Below are 27,255 nucleotides of genomic sequence, written 5' to 3' on the forward strand. Positions count from 1 at the left end.
TTGTGGAGTGGGTACATTTTTATAAAGTAACAATCTTATTTTCTTCTCTAGTTATAAAATGTATTTTACATAAGGGCTTAAATCAAGAAAACCTTTAGAGAAACAGATTTAGTATATAAAAAGTAAATAATTGCATACAACAAATCTTTGTTAATTTTTTAGCCAATAAAATAGTAACTCTTATGAAAAAACCTTTTAAACTTGACAAATCTTTAAGCAACAAGGAATGTCTTTCTAACAAAAACTTATTGTAGAATTCCAATTATGCTTGACTAATTATGTCAAAAAATAAAAAAATAATGTGCAACTTGAAACTACTACTTGGGGTACAAACAGCAAAAGAAAATGGTCACACAAAATAACATTAAGTATGGCAAAGTAGTTTTCAATTATAAATGCCAGTATCAAAATATAATGAATATATAAATATTTAAGAGAGATTTTATATGATTGTCACTTCCATTTTTTTTTTAAAAAGAGTTATTTTTTAAGCTATGAGTTTACAAATAAATTAGAAAAGAACAAGTTAAAACCAGCATCATTGCTCCCAAGAATGTAAAGAAATTATTTTATTAAAGTTGATAATAATTTTTTAGTGAGTTAAAGTTCCCTTTTAATAATAATGGATTCTAATATCTTGAGTTTGGACTAGAAGTTTTTTTTTATAATTTACAAAAAAATATATTTTTGTCTAAAAACACAATAGTAACAAAAATGACATTAGAATTGTGGTAACTTTACATTATAATAACATTAAAATAAGTAGACATTCAAACAAATAAACACTCAATTATTCAACTGCCTATTTAGTGCAAAAAAATATTTTTTTCAATGTAATAAAATTGTTCTCTTATAAAATAATATAAATAAAATCATACATAAATCTTTACAAAAATATTATATTAAAAAATATGTATATTTACAGTTTTCACAATGTAAAATAAAAATGATATGTACAATAAAAAACTGCTTAAAGATCATTATATCAAAGTAAAAAATAATTTAAAAATTAAGTGGGTTTCTAAATAAAGTGTTATTAAATAAAAGTGAGCCAATACAAAGAAAATTGTAGTTGCGCAGCAAAGATTATTACAAAAGAATCCACAACTTGGGTGAAATATTTTTCTACTGCACATAGTGGCCACATGAGACATTGATAATGCTCAAACAAATTGGCAAAAAAAAAATGTGCACCTTAATGGTGTAGTTTGGTAGAGCATGTTTTGCTTAGGCCAGTCAGAGAACACAAGGTATTGGAGTAAAAACATACAGCAACTGCTTGCTTTTAGAAAAGAAATGCTGCAGAATTATTTAAGTTACATAATTATAGCGTAACATTTGTTATTTAACATTTGTTAAGTTACCCTGTTGAGTATAATTAATAAGGTTTTTTTTTTAGGCATTCAGCTCCATGCTATATTAAATAAACCAGTTTATGTCATGGCATAAACTAAAGTTATTAAAACACCAGAGTTTTGACATGTATGCTGTTTTAAAATTTAAACATTTGGTTAACAACCAAGACATTTTGAGGGTGTAGAGAAATGTTTAAATGCAATCAGTAAATAAATATCTAGCACAAGAGGCACACAAGAAGTGATGATGGTGGTGGTGATGATGGTGGTGATGGAAGTGAAAAATGAAAATATCTGTATCCTTTATAAATCAATCTTTGCAATAATTGTGCACATAAGGCCACAAATAATATTTATATTGTATATAACCATATAAAAAAGGATTTTATCGGTGACAGATTTTGGCAGTAAGAAATTTAAATGCTACCATAATTAAATAATATTAAAATGAATTGTAAAGCATTGTATAGCGACAAAAAATGAAATAAAATATAAAATTTATTTACTCTCACTTAGAGTAACTTAAACTTCTACTGGATGAAAATTATACTTTAATAAGTAGATATCTCTACTTGAAAAATTAAATTGTTAGCCTTGTGTTTAGGTACATGAAATATACCTAGAGAAAACAACCAGTAATTAAAACAACCATTACAACATTACTAATGAGATTATGCATTGTACAAGTGAACTACTGACTAGAATCAAGTGAGCCAGAATAGAGATATATTACTTTTCTTTACTGAAATATAAATTACACTGAAAAAAGATAATGATGTTCATGTTTCTTTACAAAAAATGTTACAAAAGTTGTTACAAAACTTTTTGATTATCAATATTTTAAATCAATAATCAGCTCACAATTAACAGCATCTAATTTATTTTTTATTTCATTGTTTTAAAATTTTGATTCAGGTGGATGCTATGGATATAAAAATAATTATAAAATTTCAAAAAGAGTTTTATAAAAGAAATAACTGCTCAATTAAAAAATATAGTACTGATGTTTAAATTTTGTAAGTCATGTTAATACTTTAGCATGAGATATAATCAGCATATTTAAATAAATGGTGGCTGGTGGTGCTGTTATGTTTTTTTGTGGTCTGCGACAAGCGACTGCATCTCCTCAGAGCAACTTTCACAACTCTCTGCCTTACCCTGTACTGCCACGCTGATTGGGCGCTTAGCCTTGCGGGACCAGGATTTCTTGTCAGAAAAATGAGCAGGTATCTCCTCAAGACTGCGGTCAATACACGGGGTTCCATTGTCATATGAATCATCTTTGAGTGGGCGACTGGCCGGCAGTGGACCGGTCAGTGGCGTACTAGGCGTGGCACTTGACTGCAGGGGAGATCGCTCGAAGGAGCCAGCGTTGATGCGGGGCAGGTTCTCCAGCAGACGGTTAAGCTCCTGCTGGATGCCTTCAATCTCCCTCCCATCCTCCACCAGCTGCCCGGCTGGGACCAGCTGAATCCTGTTTGGGCCTGTCCTGATGACGGCACTGTAGCTGGGGGGTGAAGCTGAATGTGACCTTGAAAGCGACTCCGACCTTGAGTGAGACTCTGAGCGTGAGTGACCATCGATGCTGAATCTTTCAGGATCCTGCTCACTGCCGTAACCTGAACTCTTCTCATAGCCATTCTTGGAGTTGCCTGTCCCTGTATAGGAGCAGTTATCCCCATTCAAGCTGCCGTGAGATGTATTGTTGCTATCTCGACTAACTGTAGAACCTGGGGTGTGACCCAAGCCAAAGATGTTTCTAATGTTTATAGGATTCATAGGTGGAGGCATGTCTATAGAAGATGGGTCCGCACGGGCTCGTGGCTTAGCACGCATTCCAAGATTAAGATCATTATGGCTGTACAAATACTGCTCACGTGTGGGTCGACTGTCAGGACCAAAAGATTTATAGTTGCGTGCCCCTGGGTCCTCTTCTACAGAGTCATTTTTTGTACCTGGCTCATTTCTTTTCAGCAAGTACTGGCTAAGGTTGCCGAAGCTTGGACCAGAAGTGTGCTGTGTGGAGCTGCTGGTCACTGAAGTAGGGCTGTGGTCAGAGTGTGAGGCCCTGTTAAACATGCGCTCAGTCTCAGTTTCACTGCTGCGGACATCCTCTGATGTGCAGGTAGAGGGGGATAACTGCTGGTTAGGTGGGTCGTCTGGTGATGGTGACAGGTCTATGGTGGCTTTACTGTTGAGCTGCTGCATGTAGTCTGTGAGGTTTCTCAGTTTGATGATCCTGGACTGGGGGGGTGAGAGGGTCTGAGGGGGCAGCGCTGTGCGCCATGCTGGGACTTGCTGTTGGGGTAAGAACTGGACATGCTGGCCGTACGGGTTGTCGTAGTCGTATAAAGGCAGGGTACTGTCATATGGACCAGCTTTACGCAACGTTGACGGTGAAGGGTAATAATCTGGGAGTGGGAACTGAGGTGGGGGTGGGTGTGGGGGAGGTGGGATGACAAAATCAAAGCTGGCCGACTCCTGTAGGTGGTCCATGTTGTCTGTGGAATCATCACGGAATATGTTGCAAATTTCCTCAGCTTCTGCATCCTCATCATCCTCGTCATACATGTAAGGACCCACGCTGTCCTGGTCAGTTTGTGACGCAGGGTTGGAGTCACTGCTGCCCCGGTGTTCTTTGTTTGCCAGCCTGGCAGTGGAGTTCTTTAGGATACCTTTCTCAGGCATCACGCTGTCTGGGTCCATGACAATTATGGGGGGTGGGGGCAGCTCATTCATTTCACTCTCATCCTCACTTGAAATCCATTTCTTCTTTCTGCGCCATCCCTTTTTACCACTGTCAAATAATTCATGAGCATGTTAGTATAACAGCTGAAATATTTAAATAGTTTGAAACTTCAATGTTGAACAGAGTTATGACAATGATGTTTGTTGTATTTATCACTATATCTGTTAGTACAAATTTTTGTAAGGAAATTTACTTTTGAACTAAACAAAGTTTAGGTTGATATATTACAACAACTAGATTCAGTTTATTTTACAAAATAACATTTTAAAAATGCTGAAAAACATGATACCTACCCTTGCTTTTTGTTTGTTCCAGAATTATTGCTTAAATTTTTTGCTGGGGTACGTCTCCTGCAACAGACATTAGATTTGATTATGATCATTATTTTTTAACATAAATCTTTTAAATCTAATAATCCCTCAAATCTTGGACAAAATAAAACCCACTTCTACTCCAGTTGCATTGACCTGCTGCACAGTTGAACCTACCTGTAACATATAAGTGTCACTCCCATTGCACAAAACAAAGCCCCTACTACGGTAGCCAGAATAATTATCAGCAAGGTTGTGCTGATACCACCATTTTCTGAGGACGAAGAAAAAATCATGAAATTCTTTTTCTTTTTTAAATTTCTGCTTTTATATTATCCAATCAAACAAGGTTTAATAAATCTCTTTGCAAGTTTAGGACTAATGGTTCTAATTTTAAAATTTAGCAATGGTTATAAATGGATTTCTTATAAATTAAGAATATAGCTGGTAACTTCCCTAATGGTAACCTCATATTGCCAATTTTTATTTTTAACGTTAGAACTAGTGTTTGTTTTGCATGTATTGCTTTTGGTGATTTAGCTCTATTTACACATCTCAATATTACAGTTTCATTTTGCTTACATATAAATATAAGGTATTTACCCTCAGTGACAGGAGAAGTAGCTGGAGTATTTGTCTCCCCTTGTAAGTTGCTCTCTGGTGGGCTTATCTCCCTCTCACTCAGCTCAATAGCCTTGACTTCCATAACAGTGGTGGTGACAGAGGTTGTTTCAAGGGGGACAAATGATACAAGCTCCTCAAGCACTGTGCTGTTAGACCTGGTAGCACAGTCTTCACCCTCCCAACCAGAGTTGCAGAAACATAAATTGTTTGGGGCACAAACCTGATCAGATAAAAAATTTTGAGACAATTTTAAAAAAGATAGAAGCAACATTACTTAGACAAGTGAGACCCATGAAATAACTATTTAATCTTGACATGCTGCAAATTTTTTAATTTTATAAAATTGTTGCATAAACTTAATAAATTTCAACAGATTATTTACCATAGTGTAAACGATGAAAATGGTTCTATTGTAAACAATGGTAAAATGTGGTACAGTATCTAAAAATTTTTAAATGTTATTATTGGGGTAAAGATCAGGAATAAGTTTAGGATTCTTTCTTCTTCTTCTTCGTTCTTAATCATTAGTGTTGAAGGGGATCGAGATTTATCTGCCAGTGGGTTTGAACTCGAGACTTTGTTCGAATTTATCAACCATGAGCTTTTTGCCGACTCGACCACGCCTCCAACACAATTAAGTGTTACGTGTCAATTGAGGCCATTGACTCCGATTTCAGCCTGCTTTTCTTTTTGGATTTGCTTCCATAGCCTTTGTTCAACCAAGATTAGGATTAAATATATTAGGTTTAGGAAAATGATACTAAAAAAGTGCCAGCGTTTTAACAAGTACTTAAAAATTTAAACTTTCAAACTGTGACGCACCCCATTATCTGAGCATATGAGAGCCAGATCTGTGGTTGGACAGTTGAGCTTAGGCACAACCTGCAGGTTGACACACGAGTTCTTGAGACAAATTTTGTTCAGACCACACTTTGTACCGTCCTGTACCATGCCCATGTGGGGCATGTCCATCATAGCTGGGCCATGTACAGTTCTGGGGGGTTAAAATATATACAATTTATTAGGGCATGTAAATTATAAAAACCGCTACCTTATGTTGATTGTTAGTTTTGTGCAGATTAAAAAGACAAGCAACAAGGCCTCTTACTTGCACTCATATTTGATACTGTTGGCATTGACAGATTTAAAAAGACAAGCAACCAGCCCACTTACTTGCACTCATATTTGATACTGTTGGCATTGACATGTGTGGCAGAGAATCCCTTGTCAGAACCATACCTTGGTGATGTGTTGCCCCCTTCACAATGGAGCAAACCACACAGAATGTCACTGGAGGCACAAGATGGTGGATTGTTAAAAACTTTACTCAAGGCAGTGGATTTTGTTGGAGATCAATTGAACAAAATGGTTTAAGATGCAGGCTGAAATTTTTTTTCCCAGTACTGGGAGATGAGCTAAAGTTAAGAATGTGTGAAAAACCATGGCCAAAAATGTCTGACCAAAGCATGATAGATGAAAATGTGAGGTGAAAACAAAAAACTTACTCATTCTGGCACTTGGCATAGCTGCCTGTCACCTTGTCCTTACCACAGTGACCATTGAAGTTGCCAGTTGGATTAAAGCGCTGAAAACATTGATCATGTCCACCCTGGGCACCTGGGGATAAAATATACAATATCATTTTCTGGCCAAAATTGTCTCCTCTTCAGTTAAATAAAATGTCTACAACTTGAGTACCCAGTGATAATTATAGAACATCAATTCCAGGCCAAAACTTATCTTCAGTTAAATGAAATGTCTACAACTTGCACTAGTGCAATAACCAATTCAAAAAATTGTGCAAGTGCTGGTCAGCAACAAGCCACCTACCTGGTCCCCAAATTCCCTGACACTGTTTGTGGACTGTGGGGCAGATACCTCCCATACAGTAGCCACTGCCCTGGGCACATGGGTGACCATCTTCAATGTAAGTGTTGAATGGGCACTGAAAGGTACAATGTGTACGTATTAAATGGGTAAGGGAAGTGACAATAACACAAATATCATATTTACAGATAATTTTCTCACACTATCAAACTGACTACAGCTAGACCACAAGTTAACAACAACAACCAAAACTTACATTTCATATTTTACAGATAATCTATCAAACTGATCACAGCTAGACCACAAGTTAACAACAACAGCCAAAACTTACATTTTATATTTTACAGATAATCTTCTATCAAATTGATCACAGCTAAACATGTTAACAACAACAGCAACCAAAACTTACATTTTATATTTTACATATCATCTTCTATCAAACTGACTACAGCTAGATCACAAGTTAACAACAACAGCAACCAAAACTTACATTTTATATTTTACAGATAATCTATCAAACTGACCACAACTAGACCACAAGTTAACAACAGCAACAAAAACTTACATTTCCAGACTTGCCATCACAGAACTCTGGGACATCACATTCTGATGAGCGGGCTCGACACAAGTGTGTTGAAGGAATGAACTAAATGATTGTAGAATATAAAGGCATGAACTAAATCATTTTAGAATATAAAGGCATGAACTAAATCATTTTAGAATATAAAGGCATGAACTAAATCATTTTAGAATATAAAGGCATGAACTAAATCATTTTAGAATATAAAGGCATGAACTAAATCATTTTAGAATATAAAGGCATGAACTAAATCATTTTAGAATATAAAGGCATGAACTAAATCATTTTAGAATATAAAGGCATGAACTAAATCATTGTAGAATATAAAGGCATGAACTAAATCATTTTAGAATATAAAGGCATGAACTAAATCATTGTAGAATATAAAGGCATGAACTAAATCATTTTAGAATATAAAGGCATGAACTAAATCATTTTAGAATAAAGGCATGAACTAAATCATTGTGGAATATAAAGGCATGAACTAAATCATTGTGGAATATAAAGGCATGAACTAAATCATTGTGGAATATAAAGGCATGAACTAAATGATTTTGAAAGATAAAGATGAAGTAAAAGATTTACAACAAGGGCTAAAAAAATTAATAAATCTACAACTGAATAGAACAGTTATTTACAATTAAGATAAACAACCGTTGATGATGTTTTACTTACAACTAACCAAGATTTAAAAAAATATAAAATGTTCATGGTATTTTACTTACAACTATCAGAGTAAGATAATTTGATGGTGTTTTACTTTAACTAACAGTAAGATAAACAGCAGCTGTTCACTTACAACTAACAAAGTAAATTTATTTTTAAAAAAAACACTGAAATGCTGTTAACTTACAGAACAGTTGCTACAACATGGACCAGAGCGACACTGTGCCCAGGGCTGGAGAAGGCAAGTGCTGGGGTCACAACAAGGATCTTTTAGCTGGCACTCCTATGGAGACAGTTGTAAAGGAAACTTTAATGGTATCAAGTTTACAGTAAATAAGGGGTCAGCCACAAATGTCATGCTTTCAGCAGATTTCTACATTTCCCACAACCCCTGTTGCCTTGTATTATGTTAAAAGGATAGCCAATGTGGTTTAAACCACTATTATGATAATCCAAATCCCTTCTCCCGCCCCCCCCCCCCCCCCATAGTTCTATTTAATGGAACATTTTATAATTTTATCTTAAAATCAAAAAGTTTGAACCAACCCAACTCATGTGTGATTTATCAAAGATCACTACTAAAACCTAGACTTTTAAGTGTTAAGTATGTAAATAAATATTTCTGTAAGGGTCCCAAAATCAGTTATGATTTAGTCCATCCATTGATGTGGACCAGGACAGAAAACAAGGCTTTAGACCTTTCTTAATTAATTATTTGTGTGAACCTACCTCAGGTGTTCCACAATCACATTCTTCTCCCCTCTCAATGATGTTGTTACCACAGGTTTGTTTGAATTCAGTCTGAGGTTAACAAACATAAAAAAAAATTGACAACCAATTATTCAATGTGAGTATAAATAAAATACAGAATATTATAATTTTTACTAGTCGGCTTTTTCCACAAATAACATGCTACATTTATTTATGTTGATTTTGAAATTTAAAAAAATTTGGCACAATACTTTTCAAATATGATTCTGCAACTTACATGAACTTTAGGGGCGCCCCATAAACAGGATGTAATGCCCATGTTGAGACTAACATCCAGATCTGATTTACTGCACTCAGAGTACATGCGGGAGTGGAAGCCTCCAGTGGCACTGTGGTTAACATAAAACACAAAATAAGAAAAACATGGAACAAACGTTACAAAACTAAGAATAGTTAGCTAAATAATTACAATCTAAAATATAAAATTAAAAACCACAGATGCAACACATTGTGGTTTAGACCATCATTTATGAAAAAGAAGCATATACAAATATATACCTGTAGTTAAAAAGACAACACATCTTTTAACAGCTTCAATATAAATGTGCTTTTTGTTATTTTTTTAGTTTCTTGTGATACTATATTTTTTTATATTATTGTAAACTTTTACAGTAAACTTTCATGTTTTTATGGTATATAATAAGAAACAAAAGACTTACAGGACTTCTGTAGACATGATGCAACCAAATTCATCTTTACAGTAGCATCCACCTTTAAGGAAGTCAATTATAATAAAATCAGAATTCTATAAATAATTTTTTTTTGTGTACAAGTATATCTAGTGCAGAAGATCAAAACAAATGAAAGACAACACAGAATTAAGCAAGTACTCCTTGTAGTGGTGACAGAATATAAATAAAGATATTCCTACAAAAATATATTAAAAGTTTTACAAAAGAAATAAAGCCAAAATAATAATAATTATTGCATTATTTTTAAAAGTTGTAAGTCAATTTTAATATATAAGAATGTTTTTGGACTTCAATAAAAATAAATTTGACCAATGTATAATATTTCACATAAATATTAAACAAATCCCAAAGCAAAAACATGAATACAAACTTTTTACAACACAAATAAAGTATGAAACAATAATTATATATTCAACTATGCAATAATTTGCTATCTAAAAACAAAAATCAAGCAATGTAAACACTTTGAAAATATACCTTCATGGTAAAGGTTTCTCCAAATTGCTGCATGCATTCAAGAGCAAACCATTTATGTGATTAAGTGAATATTGTATTAAATCTATGACATAAAATGTACTACCATCTCTAGAAATCTAAATGTTAGTATAAAATATATGAAGAACAGAAGATAAACTACAATTGTCTACTTTCACCCAATCAATATGCAAGCAAAAATCCCCGTTACGGTATTTTATCAAGGTTTTTGGAATACAAAAACTGCTCAACCTTTGCAATTCATTTGTACTCAGCAGTAAAAAAGATGAGCAATTGTAGTCTTCATATATGAACTGATTTGTTACAGTGAATAGGTAAAAATAGACAAGGTTAACCTGTTAAAATCTACAGCTAGTGCCAACACTGTTAGATGACTAGTAAAAGATTTGAGTAACAGAAGAAGCCAAGGGCTAGCCTATCATACAAGATGTACCCACCTTCTTCATCATGTTTCATTCCCAGGATGTGACCAGCCATGTGTGACAATATTGTTGCTGTTTGCTGAGGTTCAAAAGGACGACCACTCTAAAAAATAAAAATGCATATTCAGATTTATCAAAATACAAACACAATGCAGCCGGAATTCAATACACCAAGAACAACTAAGAGAATACATAGTGTAAATTAGGTGAACAGACCTTGACAACAGCTACAGCTCTATCCGAGCAAATGGAGTCTGGGATAGCGATGCCAACTTTTCCACCATCAAGCCCAACATCACTACAAGAAATATATTTGAAAACAATTTTTTATTATACTAAATTAACTGGCTTTATTTAAACATTTCACAGCATCAAAGTTAAACATTATAGCAGTGGTTCTTCTTTTAAAAAGGACTTCACTTACGTGACAAAGAAAGCAGCATCAAAGACGTTGTCTTTTGGCATGAGTTTTTGCTTGAAGTGAAGAAATCGACTGAGCAGAGCTCGATGGTGATTGTCAACAGAAAAATGGTTTTGTAAATTCCAGAATTCTAGATATGTTAGTGCTACCTCAAACCCAACTTCTCTGTAGTACTGTAAAGTAAAAGGAAGCATTAGACAACATTTTTCTTACATTTAATAACATTTACGCATTTAGTAAAAAAAATCTTTTTAATTAACCCATTTATATTAGAAAAGTTTTTGTGTGGATTTACTAACATAAAAGATAATTAGAGTTAAAAATGATTAAGTGCACTAAAAATATGAAACAATGAATGATTTCAAACATACCAGGTCAACAATGTTAGCCACATCAACAGCATACTGTATCACATGTTGTTGGCTGAACTCTAACCCCATGTACTGGAAAACAAACAACACTGCCATTAGAGCAACCATCACATGATCAAGTTGGTAATTATATTAATTATAGTTAAACGAGCCGGCCCGCGGCATAACATACGCCGCTATTTAGTTGTTGTTTTTTCTACTTTTCAGTAATTCATAATTTGTGAATTCGACAGTACCAACGCTGACACTGAAAATATTTCTTTAAAACACTAAACCCCCCCCCCCCCCCACGTGAAAGCAGCCTCCTCTTAGTTACCTCCTCTAAGTTTAAAATCGTTTCAAACTAAATTATCTGCCCCTAATAGCCGTCACCAAACCCGTCTCTATGATTGTAAAATGTAAACAGCGTGAACCACAGCTCACCAAACCATGTGAAAGGTGGGGGTGGGGGGTGGTAGCGATAGAGAGAAAGAGAGGGGACTGTAAGGCGAGGTTGCAGCTTGTTTTCTAACGGCTCCCAGAAGAGAATTATATATATAGATACTTTTCACCAAATTTCAGAAAACTGATGCTGTTTAAAGTTTGCATTATATTGAAAATGAAAATGTTCAAAAAAGAAAAAAAAAATATTGAGACTTACCATGGATTTGTCCAATACCATAGCCACCCTTAAAAGCTTATTCTTATTTTCACCATTTTGGTTCTGGTTCTGAAGGAAATTAGTGTTATTTTTTAATTATATTTTAAATGCTTGATAATTTTAAAACGATGTGCTCAGAATTGCTAGAATATAAATACAAAAATGCAAGGAATATTCTACAAATAATTTTGTATCTGGGGTTAGTTAAAAATTGTTACCTTCTGGGCATTAGCAAACTTGGTTCGTTTGATTAACTCCCCTTTGTGCAGTTCTTGGAATGGCGACCATAGCCCATGACTGTTGCCTACACAACATTGATGAAACAGAGAATAAAAATTGTGCAAAAACCTTGAGTAACTACCAACTAATACCTAGTTACTGGCTAGAGGCTAACAACTTGTAATTGGCTAGAGGCTAACTTCTTACCACAGATCTCCCCATGAGAAACTGATGCTTTGAAGATCACATGAGGATGCTCAGTGGCCTGGAAAGAGAATTTAAGGTGAGATTCAATCTATAAAAACATTTTTCCTAAGGCTATTAACCAAAAAAATTGATCAATATAACTTATACTAATTAAAAACAAGTTTGGTTCTTGCTTGCAACTTGAGTAAACAAATAAAGATATTGTTATCAAATCAATCGTAGACTTACATTTTCATCTTTGATAAGTGGCTGAATGACATACGTCTCATTGTGCATTTGGATGACACCTCTGTACAGGAAAACATTAATAGATTATTGTATAGCAATAAAAAACATGCACAGTGCATGCAACAAATTTAGTCTATATGTGTTGATATAAGAAGAAGCTCTGCTGGGAAGACAACTGTACCTTATTCCATTACAGGTGCTGACTGCCACACTAGACCAGTCATCTTTCCTCACATGACCGTGGTAGTAGCAATGTTCAACTGTCTGAATGGTAGAAACAACACAGTCATTAGATTAACAGTAGTTCATGGCCCAACACAATCATTAGGCTAACACATGATTGTGGCCCAACACAATCATCAGATTAACAGGAGTTTATGGCCCAACCCTAGTTCATGGCCCAACACAATCATCAGATTAACAGGAGTTTATGGCCCAACCCTAGTTCATGGCCCAACACAATCATCAGATTAACAGGAGTTTATGGCCCAACCCTAGTTCATGGCCCAACACAATCATCAGATTAACAGGAGTTTATGGCCCAACCCTAGTTCATGGCCCAACACAATCATATGACTAAGACAAGTTTATGCCCCTTTGAATGACAGAAAGAACACAACCATTACACTAGCCCAAGGTCATGGCCCAACAAAAAAGCTAACAGTTATAAGTAAAACAATTGATCATTGTCTGACCATTTATAAAGCTTTAAAGCATTCACCTACCCTTAGGAGAATTTTATTTATCCACTAACAACTATACAAATGACATTACACCCCCACCATCAATACACCTCCATCCATACTTAAACAAGGAAACTTGTAACTCTACTATAGAACAATCATACACTACCTTAGTCAGAACTTGGTTGTTTTCTTCATAGTGCTTCACAACAATGCCAGCAGAGAATAGAGCCCTGAAACACAAACATTTGAAAGCAAGTTATTAGCTTCACCAATTCTTCAACAACAACTTTCACTTTATCATTAGCTACACCAATTCTTCAAATACAACTTTTCCTCAATCATTAGCAACACCAATCTTTCAACAACAACTTTATTATTAGCTACACCAATTCTTCAAATACAACTTTCCCTCAATCATTAGCTACACCAATTCTTCAACAACTTTCACTTGATCATTAGCTACACCAATTCTTCAACAACAGAATTCCCTAAATCATTAGCAACACCAATCTTTCAACAACAACTTTATTATTAGCTACACCAATTCTTCAAATACAACTTTCCCTCAATCATTAGCTACACCAATTCTTCAACAACTTTCACTTGATCATTAGCTACACCAATTCTTCAACAACTTTCACTTGATCATTAGCTACACCAATATTTCAACAACAACTGCATCATTAGCTACACCAATATTTCAACAACAACTGTATCATTAGCTACACCAGCTTGCTCTCATACCACCACAAGAGAATGAAACCAACACCTACTCATTCTGATTGAGTTTGATCTTGTATTTTTTCCCATCCAAGACCACCTGCAATGTCAGCTGTTCCACGTGCTCATGTGTTCCCTTGGGGATTAAAATCATTCATCAAATATACATTCATTTTTAATTCAGTGAATCATGATATTTAAAACAAAATAATTTCTTTTCAAAATATTTCAATTCATTTAATTGTGGATCATAAAAATAATAATATTCTAAAAATGCTAATAAAATATACATTTGAGTTTAACAGTTATAAGACATTTTTAGGAAACAAATAATTTCTTTTGATTGTGCATAAATTCAAACCAAACAGTAGGGAAACAACACTGTGGGAGGATTCATTCAACTAGAACCAGATGTTCTATACTTACATGGTGGCGAATTTTGTGTTTCCGTGTGGATATGTCGGACACCCTGCCTTTATCCAGTTGTTGTGGGTAAATGATTTCATAGGGCTGCTTGATGTTGTCCAGAAGTATTTGGTTGTAATTATATCTGGACTTCAGGTCACGGATGTCCCGAGCTGTTGAAGTAAAATATTTATTGTTATCATGCATGACTTAAAGAATACAGCATGAAGAACGGAATAAATAGAAATGGTTAATATACAGAGACAAACCTAACCATGAAAGTGAAATCTTTACTGTTGGTTCACAAACAGGGCAATTGAATTATTTGTATGACAAACAGATTGGAATGCAGTTATATAAGGAGTGAAATTACTAAAATTGTTGAAAATGATATAGGTTCATTAGGGGAAGAAGTAGAGTTAGCCTGCCCAACTAACATTGGAATATTTAAATGCTAGAGTAAAAACAACAGTTATAGTTGAGTGCTTGAAAAAAGTAGTTTTTAGTGTGGTAGAACAGAACTCTTGCGTCCAGTTAGAACAGAACCTTCAGCTATATTTATAAGAAAGTTCTGGTAAAAAACCAATATCCCCAATGCAATGATGTGGGGGTGAGTAAATTATAAGAAGACAGGGCACAGCTGGTGTTGAAGCAGGCCAACTAGGGGTGGGGAGGTGGGTATTGCACGTGCATGAAATTAATATCATCTGCTGGCATGCTAGCAGGAGGCCTCAATGTCTAAGTTTCTGGCCCATTTCCATTTCATAAAGAAATGTATCAGTCCACCCCTTGAACACAATACATAGGACGCTACATCTCAAAGATAAGATGTAGTAGTAGTTCGCTAGTTGCCCGTTATTTTTTATCTGGATCTTTTAACCTCCTTATCTCTGACCCTGTGACCCGGTGGCCTCATATTTACGACTTTACAATAGTCTGGTGAGAGAGGGGGGGGTATATGAATGTAAATAATGCTGCGTGCTCCCTGCGACTTGCTTACACTGGACACGATCGGTAAACTCCCGCTCGAGTCAATGTCTCTCACACACAGGGGCGATAACCAGAGCTAGACGATACCAGAAAGTCGTAGGATGAATGCTTTGTTTGACGGAGCAGGGTATTGTAGAAGGAAATGGTTGAAACAGCCAAGGCTAATTGAGGATCTTTGAATGAATGAACCCATTGTGAAATCTGAGCTACTAGACTAGAAACTGTAGAAAGACTTGGAAGGCATGTGTGTACATCAGCTTTAACCAGAGGCGTATCCAGGTTTTCGTTGTAGGGGGAGCGAAAAGAGCAAAAAAAGGCGCCAAATTTTTAACACGTTCTATATACGTGTATTATATATATATATATATATATATATATATATATATATATATATATATATATATATATATATATATATATATATATATATATATATATAATTACTAGCTGTATGTCATTACTTCGCTATGATGTAAATTAAATTGAATGTAGCTCTCTGAAGAAATAAGAAAAAACACACAGTGTAGGCCGACAAAACAAAAATTGTATCAATCTAAGCAAAAAAAATATATATATATATGCGCACACTACAACCAAAAACAATGAACGTAACACAATCTGTTTTGTAAAACAAATTTCTTATATAATAATTCCTGGGAAATTATTTAAGACAAGATTGAAATAGGGGAAATAATCACTCTCTTTAATATAAATATGTATATATCTACACATTTAATTATAAATGTCAAAACAAATAAATAATTACTTTAGATTATAATGAAATTGTTTAACACTATTTGTGTTTACAAAATGTTTTTGTCTATAATCAGAATTTAATATATCGTCATCATAAATGCTAAAGTATTACAGCATAATGAAAATTTTTTAAATCAGATATGGTATATAACCACGCTTTTTGATATAATAGAAAATCATTCGGAATAACAGCCTATGTTAAACTAATTATCGGTCTTTTAGTTCAGATCATATATTTTAATTAACTACTGCTTTTTGTGTTCTTGAATGATCCATTTTTACTTTCTCGTATATACGTAGTATAGAGAAAGTATTGTAATCGTGCAAAAAAAAAATCGAGATTTTTACAAATCTCGACGTTTTACACCTCACTGATACGGAAAAACATAATTTTGCAATCTTGTCCGTATGTCTGTGTGTGTGTGTCTGTGTGTCCGTGTGTAAACACGATAACTTGAGTACCGTTACAGCTAGGCTGGTGAAATTTCATATATAAGTATTTTATCAAAATCGTAGATCCGTATCAACTTTTGAGCGAATTCCGATAACCGGAAGTGGTACTTTTTCTACTTTGAATTTTTCAAAAGCCTATAACTTGAGTACTATTTCAGATAGATAAATGAAATTTGATATGTAAGTAAAAGAGCTAATTCTCTACCTTCTGTCAAATTTTGAGTAATTTCCGTTGACCGGAAGTACTTATTTACGCTATTTCCGATTTCTCAAAAAACGCATGTAAATTTATAAAGTACTAATAATATTGCGCACTATTATGCGCTTTTTTTATTTAGCGTTCACTTGGTGTGCATTTCTTTTTTCTACGAGATTATATTCTATTTTAAGAAATGTGAGTATTTAAAATGGATTAAAAATCATGTCTAGAAGTTGCCATCCCCTGTAGTGTTATATTAGAATATTCGAGAAAGTTTAGGGGAGATCACTCCCGGTTTATTAACATAGTGATAGGTATGGGTTAGATCACTGTATTGTTCACACACCTTTTTACTGGTAATTGCAAAAACAATATTCACAGAGTGTTACGTTTAAAAAGCTAATTTTCTGGCGGCATGGTACTTTGGTACATCATTACCCGTTTTTCTACATGTACTAAACAGATCTGTTCGGGGTGGGTTGGGGGGTGGGGGTTCAACTTCATTCACCACTGTCCGTTCACTTTAGGTCAATTATCCAACCCGGTGTATACCTAGGTGTGACATTAATGTCGCTCTACACAATTGTGGTGGTGGGGGGGGGGGGAGATAACCAATTCAGAGTGAACATAGCGTCAGTTTTTAGATTACTGTTCTAAACATACATATATATTACACAAATATATATTACAAATATATATTACACAAATATATATTACAGAAATAGATTTAAATAAGTAGCAGTGGTATTATGACAATATTTTTTTTTACAGAGGGGTCCATGGGGGAGGGGGGTTGTAACTGTTTCATATAATTTGTAATCGTAATCACTATCGCCCAAACTGTAAGAATACTACTACTTCATCGTGATGACGTCAAAATTTCCCCACCACTACGCAGTTTGCTCATTAGTAAATTTAAATAGAGGTGCCACATCAGTTGTATTTGTTTCTGTATTGTAATTTTTTTTAAATTAATCACACGATTCAAACTGTATATATAAAGTAATTATGTGTGAAGTTTTATGTATAACATTTTCTAATTCAATTATTCGTAAGCAAATACATTATACAGTTGCCTTAAGCTTAACACCCCTCTTGCCAAGTGGTACTACCGTAGAGGTTTTTTAAACATTGCAATGCATCGTAATGGTTATTTTTAGAATGGCAAACTGATTCAGCTGTTAATACGTGTTGTAAACGTAGACACTACTAAACTAGTACAATAATACTTAATTGCTGCATGAAAAGAAATCTTGTGATTTACATAGATGTGCCGACCAAAACATTTTTTAACAAATATCATTGTTTAAAACTTTGAGTTTAAAAAGTTTCCAAAAAGGCGCCACTTTGCTGAAAATGGCCAGAGGGGGAGCGGCCGCTCCCCCTGCTCCCCCCCTGCGTACGCTACTGGCTTTAACCCTGTACACTACCTGAACTAAAATATGCCTTTCCGAGTCGATTTCTAAATATTTACAGCACAATTATCGTGTGAAATGGTTCTTTAATTAAAAAATTACCGACACCTTAGGGGTCGTCCTTTATGACGTCAACAGAAAGGGAAAAGGGGGTGGGGGGGTGGCTGTTTGAATGAGTCAACATGTTATAATTAACAACACAATACGAATCCAATCAAAAATGCATTAGTGACCGATAAGGTACATACATTGTATTTTGTAAACAACCTGCTCAAGCGAATACGAAAACAGTGTTCACGGTTATAGATCTACCTTTTTTTTTCAGAATCACGTTGTGATAAACGCTTTACGATAAAATCGTTTCCCACTAGATCTATTTGAAGTCGTTTTTCCCCCCGTTGAAAAAAAAAGTGTATTGTATAAATCCTTTGTTGGCTGTCAAACTAGCCCTACTTGTTCAAAACCAAACACTGTATAAGGTTTGTTTAGGAACTTCTCATGAAAATCCTGCACATCAAAGTGTTGTCAACTAACCACATCCATACAATCATACAGACAGTATTGCTCAGACCTATACATGAACTCTAAACCTAAACTTGACAGTATCCCAACCCCCGCGGGTTAGTTTACAGTATCCCCCCCCCCCCCCCGGGTTAGTTTACAGTATCCCCCCGGGTTAGTTTACAGTACCCCAACCCCCGCGGGTTAGTTTACAGTATCCCAACCCCCCGAGGGTTAGTCTACAGTATCCCAACCCCCGCGGGTTAGTTTACAGTATCCCAACCCCCCGAGGGTTAGTCTACAGTATCCCAACCCCCGCGGGTTAGTTTACAGTATACCAACCCCCCGAGGGTTAGTCTACAGTATCCCAACCCCCGCGGGTTAGTTTACAGTATCCCAACCCCCGCGGGTTAGTTTACAGTATCCCAACCCCCCGAGGGTTAGTCTACAGTATCCCAACCCCCGCGGGTTAGTTTACAGTATCCCAACCCCCGCGGGTTAGTTTACAGTATCCCAACCCCCCGAGGGTTAGTCTACAGTATCCCAACCCCCGCGGGTTCGTTTACAGTATACCAACCCCCCACGGGTTAGTCTACAGTATCCCAACCCCCCGCGGGTTAGTCTACAGTATCCCAACCCCCGCGGGTTAGTTTAAGTACCATTACCTACCGGATATCTACGTGAGCACGGTGGATCGATCAGATCTATTTTAACACGTTCTCACAAAACCAATAAACCTTATTTGCTAAGTTCACCACGTTTGGTGTTAAATAAAATCTTTAATTATGTCCTCAATCGAGGTGTAACTTCAGTAACATAACGAGGCGGTCACGTGTTCAAAACTATCTGATAGTTATATATTCAATGGCAAGCTAAATAAAATGAGAACTAGTTCTGTTCTACTCCTACACGACAGTTTTGTTCTACCCCGACGGTTCTGTTCTACCCCGACACGACGGTTCTGTTCTACCCTGACACGACACTTCTACTCTACACCGACACGACGGTTCTACTCTACACCGACAAGACGGTTCTGCTCCACCCCGACACGACACTTCTGCTCTACCCCGAAACGACACTTCTGCTCTACCCCGACACGACACTTCTGCTCTACCCCGACACGACAGTTTTGTTCTACCCCGACACGACAGTTCTGTTCTACCCCGACACGACACTTCTGTTCTACCCCGACACGACACTTCTGTTCTACCCCGACACGACGGTTCTGCTCTACCCCGACACGACAGTTTTGTTCTACCCCGACACGACGGTTCTGTTCTACCCCGACACGACAGTTCTGTTCTACCCCGACACGACACTTCTGTTCTACCCCGACACGACACTTCTGCTCTACCCCGACACGACAGTTTTGTTCTGCCCCGACACGACAGTTCTGTTCTATCCCGACACGACACTTCTGTTCTACCCCGACACGACACTTCTGTTCTACCCCGACACGACAGTTCTGTTCTACCCCGACACGACACTTCTGCTCTACCCCGACACGACACTTCTGTTCTACCCCGACACGACACTTCTGTTCTACCCCGACACGACACTTCTGCTCTACTCGACACGATAAGGTGAATACTTAGTTACTTTCTGATCTCGTGCACAATTTTAAGACGCCGTATCGAGCTGCTCTATCCCGCCACTACCATTAGCTCTGTCAAGTTTACCCTGCAGTCGCTGCCTCCAGCACCAGAATGAACGTCTTTATGGGAAGACGAAAGTATCCAATATATTGTTCTACCAATGTACCCTGTCCATGTATCCAATGATGCTGCCGGCCCACATATTTGCAGGCTTCTCCTTGCTAGACTCAACTCAAGTCGGTTAGTAGCAAACATCGAAGTCTAGCTCTGTTCAAAGGGTTCATAGTTAGCGAACATTCCACTTTTTGTGTCAATAAATAATGTATATAATCACCACCATGTTGGCAGTAACTCAATTGTACCGCTACCTAAGACTTACTAATATCTTCACAGGAATTCTCCAGTAGTCCGCGGAATCACAGGAATGGTCTGCTAATGTGGGGTAGGTATTGGGGGAGGGGGGAACAGCGACAGGGGTAGCAACGTCAACATGTGTTGCGTATGTTGGCGTCAGCATACCAACAAGGAACCGTTGGTGTCAGGTTACCAACATGAGAACCGCTGGTGTGATTAAAGTTAAAATGTGTTGCGTGTGTTGGTGTCACCATAACAACAAGGAACCGTTGGTGTCAGCCTACCGACATGAGAACCGCTGGTGTGATTAACGTTAAAATGTGTTGCGTGTGTTGGTTTCAGCCTACCAACATGAGAACCGCTGATGTGATTAAAGTTAAAATGTGTTGCGTGTGTTGGTGTCAGCCTACCAACATGGGAACCGCTGGTGTGATTAACGTTAAAATGTGTTGCGTGTGTTGGTTTCAGCCTACCAACATGAGAACCGCTGATGTGATTAAAGTTAAAATGTGTTGCGTGTGTTGGTGTCAGCTAACCATGACGTGAGTACCTCAGTCAGTTGTTGAGCATGTAAAGCACCACGCGTTCTCCCGACCCCAGGGGAAACACGAAACTGGAGACAATCGCTACAAGCCAAGTAACCCCCCTCCCTCCCCTGCTCTCCTTCACTTAATTATTCACGCGAAGGATATTTTAAAACTAAATCCTGTTTTTCCTCTTTGGGTCTAACAACAAAGACAAAAATGGTTGAGGAAGATAATTGGCAACACATCGGAATGTTCTTCACCTGGCTGGGGGGGGGGGGGGGGGGAGGTGCACGTGTAAAGATGAAAATCATAATCTGCTAGTGTATGGGTCTCCACTTCAAGAAGTAGACCACAGCACTGTAGACTTGTCTGGTTAGTGGGGACCGTCGTCTCATGTAACAAAGGGGGAATGTGTGAGACAACTTCACCAGTTTTACAGTGGTTAGCCGGAAAGTTTAGGAAAATACAATATAGATCTAGTAAAATAATATTTGCAATCTGGAAAAAAAATATGGAAAGGGGGGTGGGAGAAAAAAGTTGATTAAAAAAAATGAGTAAACAATATAACGAAGTAAAGTGTTTACTTCGGTAATACGTTGTAAATTGTTTATTGTTGTTAAAAAGTACCCTCCCCCCTCCCCGTCCACATAGTTTTTTGGCTGGTGTTTGTCTACGTTTGTCATTAGGCGGAACATAAATATCGTCAAGTCTCGCGAGACACGTTGGCAACTATTCTAATGAGGCTTGGGTAGAGTTCTTCAACAAGCCAACAAGCTAATGATGGACTCGTCTTTCCCACAGACGAAAAAAAAATAATCTTTAAAAAATCCTTATTAAAAAATCGCGCGAGGCTCGGACAATCAACCCGCTGAAAATATGTTTAAAAAGAAATGTTTAAAGTGTATCCAGTTGATGCATCTTGGCTGAACGTGAGCAGGCATAAGACGCACGGCGGGAGCCGAGTACACACAGCTTTAGGGGAGGGAGGGGGAATAATTCAACCATAAATACATCGGTTCAACGACGCGGCCAGAATGTAGAGCTACTAAAACTCGTTCACTTTATCTTGAAATGAAATATTACTAACACCCGTCCGGTTTTTTTTTTTTTTTTTTAAATATCACGTTATGATGGATAAATCAGAAAATGTAAACGAATTGGGAAAGAAAATGTAAGAGAAAACTGCAAAATGGAACATTCTTCACTAAAGTCTGTAACTTGGAAAGATGTTTGTGTTCAATGAGCGCCATTTAAAGAGCTACATCTCAGTTACATCACATATTATTCTTTCTCCTCCTAAAAAAACAAAGAATCTGCAAGGTGCTTATCCCAGTAGGCTCAGTGCCAAACAATGAGGTTCACGTTGGTCTACTGGCTTGTTAGCTCTCAGAGACGGTAATCCCCGACAGGCGTGCAGCTTCTAGTTATTATTTACAAACACTTGACTTCACAATAAAATATAAACACTTGACAGTAAAGATGTATAAACACATCACAGTAAAGATGTATAAACACTAGACAGTTAAGATGTATAAACACTAGACAGTAAAGATGTATGAACACATGACAGTAAAGATGAATGAACACATGACAGTAAAGATGTATAAACACTAGACAGTAAAGATGTATGAACACATGACAGTAAAGATGAATGAACACATGACAGTAAAGATGTATAAACAGTATAAACACTAGACAGCAAAAATGTGTAAACACTTTACTCACTTTAGTAATCTATCTATCTATCTATCTATCTATCTATCTATCTATCTATCTATCTATCTATCTATCTATCTATCTATCTATCTATCTATCTATCTATCTATCTATCTACCTACCTACCTACCTACCTACCTACCTACCTACCTACCTACCTACCTACCTATCTATCTATCTATCTATCTATCTATCTATCTATCTATCTATCTATCTATCTATCTATCTATCTATCTATCTATCTATCTATCTATCTATCTATCTATCTATCTATCCATCTAAGGCATAGAACTAACGGATCCAAACCACATGACTGACTGAGGCAGGGGATGTGAATTTGTAAAAGGTTTAGAATGACATCTAGTTAGATTCAAATATATTTATTAAACACTGGCTATTTTATATGACATTCTGAAATAGCCTGAGGTTTTGTAGATCTTGTTGTAGTGTTAAATATCACTAGTTTGTCTATTGATATGAACACCGTTATGATGTACGATGTACCATATGATATAGCTCTCACTAAAGACTATAGCTTGCTTTTCAAAACACATACTCAAAATGTATAGAAAATCATTAAATACTTTCTGCCCTGATTTGTACCTGAGCACAAAATCTTATCATACACTCAAGTCACAAAATAAGAAGAAAATACGCCAGACTCTAAACTCTATGAAGATATTAACATTGCAAAAGTTAATACCTGGATAGGTATTATAAATGTCAAATCCAAGAATCATTTAGCATTAATCTGTGTTTCTTACTTTAACCAGAAGTATCATATTTATATAGTTGATACATATCTTTATTAGGCCTGAAACTTGTCTAGCCTATACTAATAAAGCTAAGAAAATTTATCTTTGAACATAAACCAAAAGCTTATTTTTATTTTGTTTAGGATTATAATAATATCTTACAATAATAAAAGCATTAATTGTGACTGGGGAGTGAGGTATTAATTAACTATTACAAGAGCAGTGCTATTCTTATTTTGTTATATTTTTATTTAAAAAAAATTATGGTTTAAGTTTAGTTTATCTTCTAGGCTCATATCAGACATCTGCTACAGGTCATAGAATAAGATGATCAATTATGCACTAATTAAATCTATACTAGACTAATAGATCTAGTAATTTTTAAATAAATAATATTAATTATGCATCAGTTTAGTTGTTTGTTCACACTGCTGCTATTTAACTATCAATTACCATTTAAAATTTACATAGAATAAATATCAGGTGAAATAGCATGTCCTTTTTTTATCAGCTATCATTCAGTTTCCATTACATTTTTCCCAAGTTGTTTTTTCCCTTAGCAAAATTCTAAGGGACAGTTTTTTTTCCATATATGCCAGCAATTACGTCACAAACGAAAAAAAAATTAAAAGGAACCCTTCCATTAACTGGGGGAAAATATTTTGATTACAAGGGCATTAGCCTAAGTGACAAAGTGTTAAGGCCTCAGATGGGTTCGAACCCGCACCTTCCAGCACGACAGCCACCCACGTGTCCCCTCGACCACACATCTTCATGCTAATTTGGGAGTTTTTGACATTAAATTATGATTAAATCTATCAAACATAGTCACGACTGTGAACAGCCCTAATCGCCTAAATACGGCTATTCACAGTCAACTGGGAATAGACACTTCGATTTAGAATTTAGGCTAGATTGAGATTTTCTAGATGTATGTAGGGGAGAATGTTTACACCGGTGTCTGATAATGGAATCTTCTTTAAAAAAGGGGTGTTAGGTTACTGGTAGTTAATGTCAATGCTAACCCTGTCCCTAACCCTAACCCTGGTCCAACCATACACCTAACCCTAATTTGAACCATAAAACTAGTCGAGATTATAATACTACTAACAACCCAACACCCCTTTTTTAAAGAAGATTCCATTATGGCAAATGGGACACTGGTTTCTATAATCATTCTACTAATTTACTTAAAAGTTAAAATAAGAAATTTAGAATCTAGATCTAGAATCTAGATCTAGGTGTAGAATTTTTAAATTTTAAGAACAAGCTAGAGAAGAGACTATTTTCAAATTTTGTTTAGGCCAACTACTTTAAGTATTTAACTGTTATAGTTAGGCCTCTAATCCATAATAAATCTAGATAGATTCTAGATCTAGATTCTATATCTAAATTTAGATCTACTAACTTACTAACTTTTGCAGATTTGTTGGTTTGTTTTTAATTTGACTCCATTTCTCAAGTGAGTCAAGTCCCCTCAGCAGACTAAACAACAGCCAGTCACCAAGCTAAGCTAAAGCTAGTCATTCTAATCCTGAAATTTATAACCTACCTTTTCGTAGTAATCCATTTGTTAGTACAGTCAGTAGCAAAAGAATAAACACAAATATCCCCTTGCATTCCATAGGTGAGTTACTCTTAGGAAACAAAATCAATCTCCTTCGTGTTCACCATAATGCACACACAGTCAACATTCAACTACAAAGACAAGCCTCCTGCTGTAGCACTTAGAAATCTAGAATCGATTTACGATTTTCCGAGCACTTCCGTGTCACATTTTTTTCTTCACAACAATGCAAGCCTGAAGCCAAACTGTTAGTTTCGTAAATTTATGTACGATAGGACAGTAGCCTAAAACTTTTTTTTCATGAAAATTAGTTTAAGAAACTTGATCTAATTCTAATTGGATCTATAAATAACAATAAGTTTAGATATCTTATCTACTAAAAATTTAATAATGATTGCGGTGATTATTTATAATATAAGTTAACAAACAACTCGAATTTATTTAAAGAAATTATCGACCTAAGTAGACAGATTTAAAAAGATGTTAATTACTAATTAGCAGAGTTTCTTTCAGACTTTTTTCTCCGGGAGGGGGGGGGCTCTTGATATTTTCGGGAGGGGCGTACTAAATTTTACGGGGTGGGGGGCGAACACTGGTAAAAGTATATATGTATTCAATCAATATAAATTCCATTTCGTTGGGGGGGGGGGGGGGGGTGTATGAGCGGTAGGCTTTCTTCGAAGAGATTCCTCTCCTGGAAGACTCCTAGATCTATTTCCGACTAAAATTAACCTCCGAATTTCACTGTAGTCTAGAGCTAAGTCTAGATGATGGATATGGTGATCACATATTCTACAACATGACAGCCAAATGACTCATTTCCCTGTCTCTTTAGGCTAAAAGAAGAAACTATACAATGCTGCACAATATCGTATTTAAGGTTAATTCGGGGCCCTAAGCCCTGATCGTTAGTTATATATTGTGACCTCCCCGGCCACCCGTATGATGCTAATGTTACGTAGCAAGGAGTGTTAAGGCGCCGTAAACCCCATCTTCTGAGGTGGGGGGCGGGGGGAGGGGGGTTGTGTCACTTTCACTAAAATGTTTTAGAGGTGTCAGTTTTAAAATTGTTTTTTAAATAAAACCACAATTTCTCGTTTTGTCCAATAGGTTTTAGCAGTGGCGTAGCGAGGTCGGGTATCACCCGGTGCGGCACTTAATGGTGTCACCCCCTTGCCCAGAGGCGTAGCGACCCTTCCCGGAGACAAACTTTCAAATTTTCGATTTGCACCCCCCTCGAACTTTCGATTTGCACCCCCTTCAAGTTTTTCTCTATATATTTTGCTATTTTTTGCCTTGGTGTCACCCCCCTAAATGGTGTCACTCGGTGCGGTCCGCACCCCCGCCCCCCCCTCGCTACGCTCCTGCGTTTTAGCTAGTATCAGCGCACACAAACACTCATATATGTCTATATACCAGAGGTGTAGCGACGGGGGAGGAGGGGGGAGGGTGAGGGTGAGGGGGTTGTGTCACTTTCACTAAAATGTTTTAGAGGTGCCAGTTTTTAAAAAAATTGTAATAAAACCACAATTTCTCGTTTTGTCCAATAGGTTTTAGCTAGTATCCGCGCGCACAAACACTCATATATGTCTATATACCAGAGGTGTAGCGACGGGGGTACATGGGCGCCGACCCTAGGGGCGCCAAAATGGGTTGAAAAAAATTAAAAGTTAATTTTAGCTGCAGTTTTGAATTATATATATATATATATATATATATATATATATATATATATATATATATATATATATATATATATATATATATATAATATCGGGGGGGGGGGGGGCAAGTATGTCTCCAGCGCCGGGAGGGTTCGCTTCGCCACTGCGATGTACCCCCCCCCCCCCCTGAAGGCAAACTATGTATATATATATATATATATATATATATATATATATATATATATATATATATATATATATATATATATGTGTATGTATGTATGTGTGTGTGTGTGTGTGTGTGTGTGTTTGGCACAGACGTACAGGTCCAAACGCCAGAGTGACGAAACATCCTAAAAGCTTCATCATTGCGT

At 36.4% G+C, this 27,255-nt stretch overlaps 1 protein-coding gene across 2 annotated transcripts; it reads right to left on the reverse strand.

Annotated features, from left to right (window-relative positions):
* Window positions 1–2,075: 2,075 nt before the first annotated feature.
* Window positions 2,076–25,413, reverse strand: LOC131935752 (disintegrin and metalloproteinase domain-containing protein unc-71). 2 transcript variants are annotated; one of them, XM_059292395.1, is made up of 27 exons: window positions 25,203–25,413; window positions 14,411–14,562; window positions 14,038–14,120; window positions 13,431–13,494; window positions 12,760–12,842; window positions 12,579–12,639; window positions 12,351–12,408; window positions 12,143–12,228; window positions 11,925–11,993; window positions 11,285–11,356; window positions 10,917–11,086; window positions 10,709–10,790; window positions 10,508–10,595; window positions 10,053–10,079; window positions 9,543–9,594; window positions 9,101–9,212; window positions 8,842–8,913; window positions 8,300–8,395; window positions 7,432–7,512; window positions 6,870–6,984; window positions 6,545–6,656; window positions 6,213–6,329; window positions 5,862–6,033; window positions 5,019–5,259; window positions 4,593–4,689; window positions 4,398–4,454; window positions 2,076–4,152 (listed from the first exon to the last, which is right to left on the reverse strand). In XM_059292395.1, exons 1-27 carry the CDS (start codon window positions 25,273–25,275, stop codon window positions 2,442–2,444), a joined length of 4,203 nt encoding a protein of 1,400 aa, XP_059148378.1. In that variant the 5' UTR covers window positions 25,276–25,413; the 3' UTR covers window positions 2,076–2,441. The 2 variants fall into 2 exon arrangements, with proteins under 2 accessions (XP_059148378.1, XP_059148379.1); XM_059292396.1 differs by lacking the exon at window positions 10,053–10,079.
* Window positions 25,414–27,255: the final 1,842 nt, after the last annotated feature.

This window comes from Physella acuta, unplaced genomic scaffold, assembly GCF_028476545.2.
Source record: "Physella acuta isolate Inbredline_101_S28 unplaced genomic scaffold, ASM2847654v3 ptg000156l, whole genome shotgun sequence".
NCBI classification, from domain to species: Eukaryota; Metazoa; Mollusca; class Gastropoda; family Physidae; genus Physella; species Physella acuta.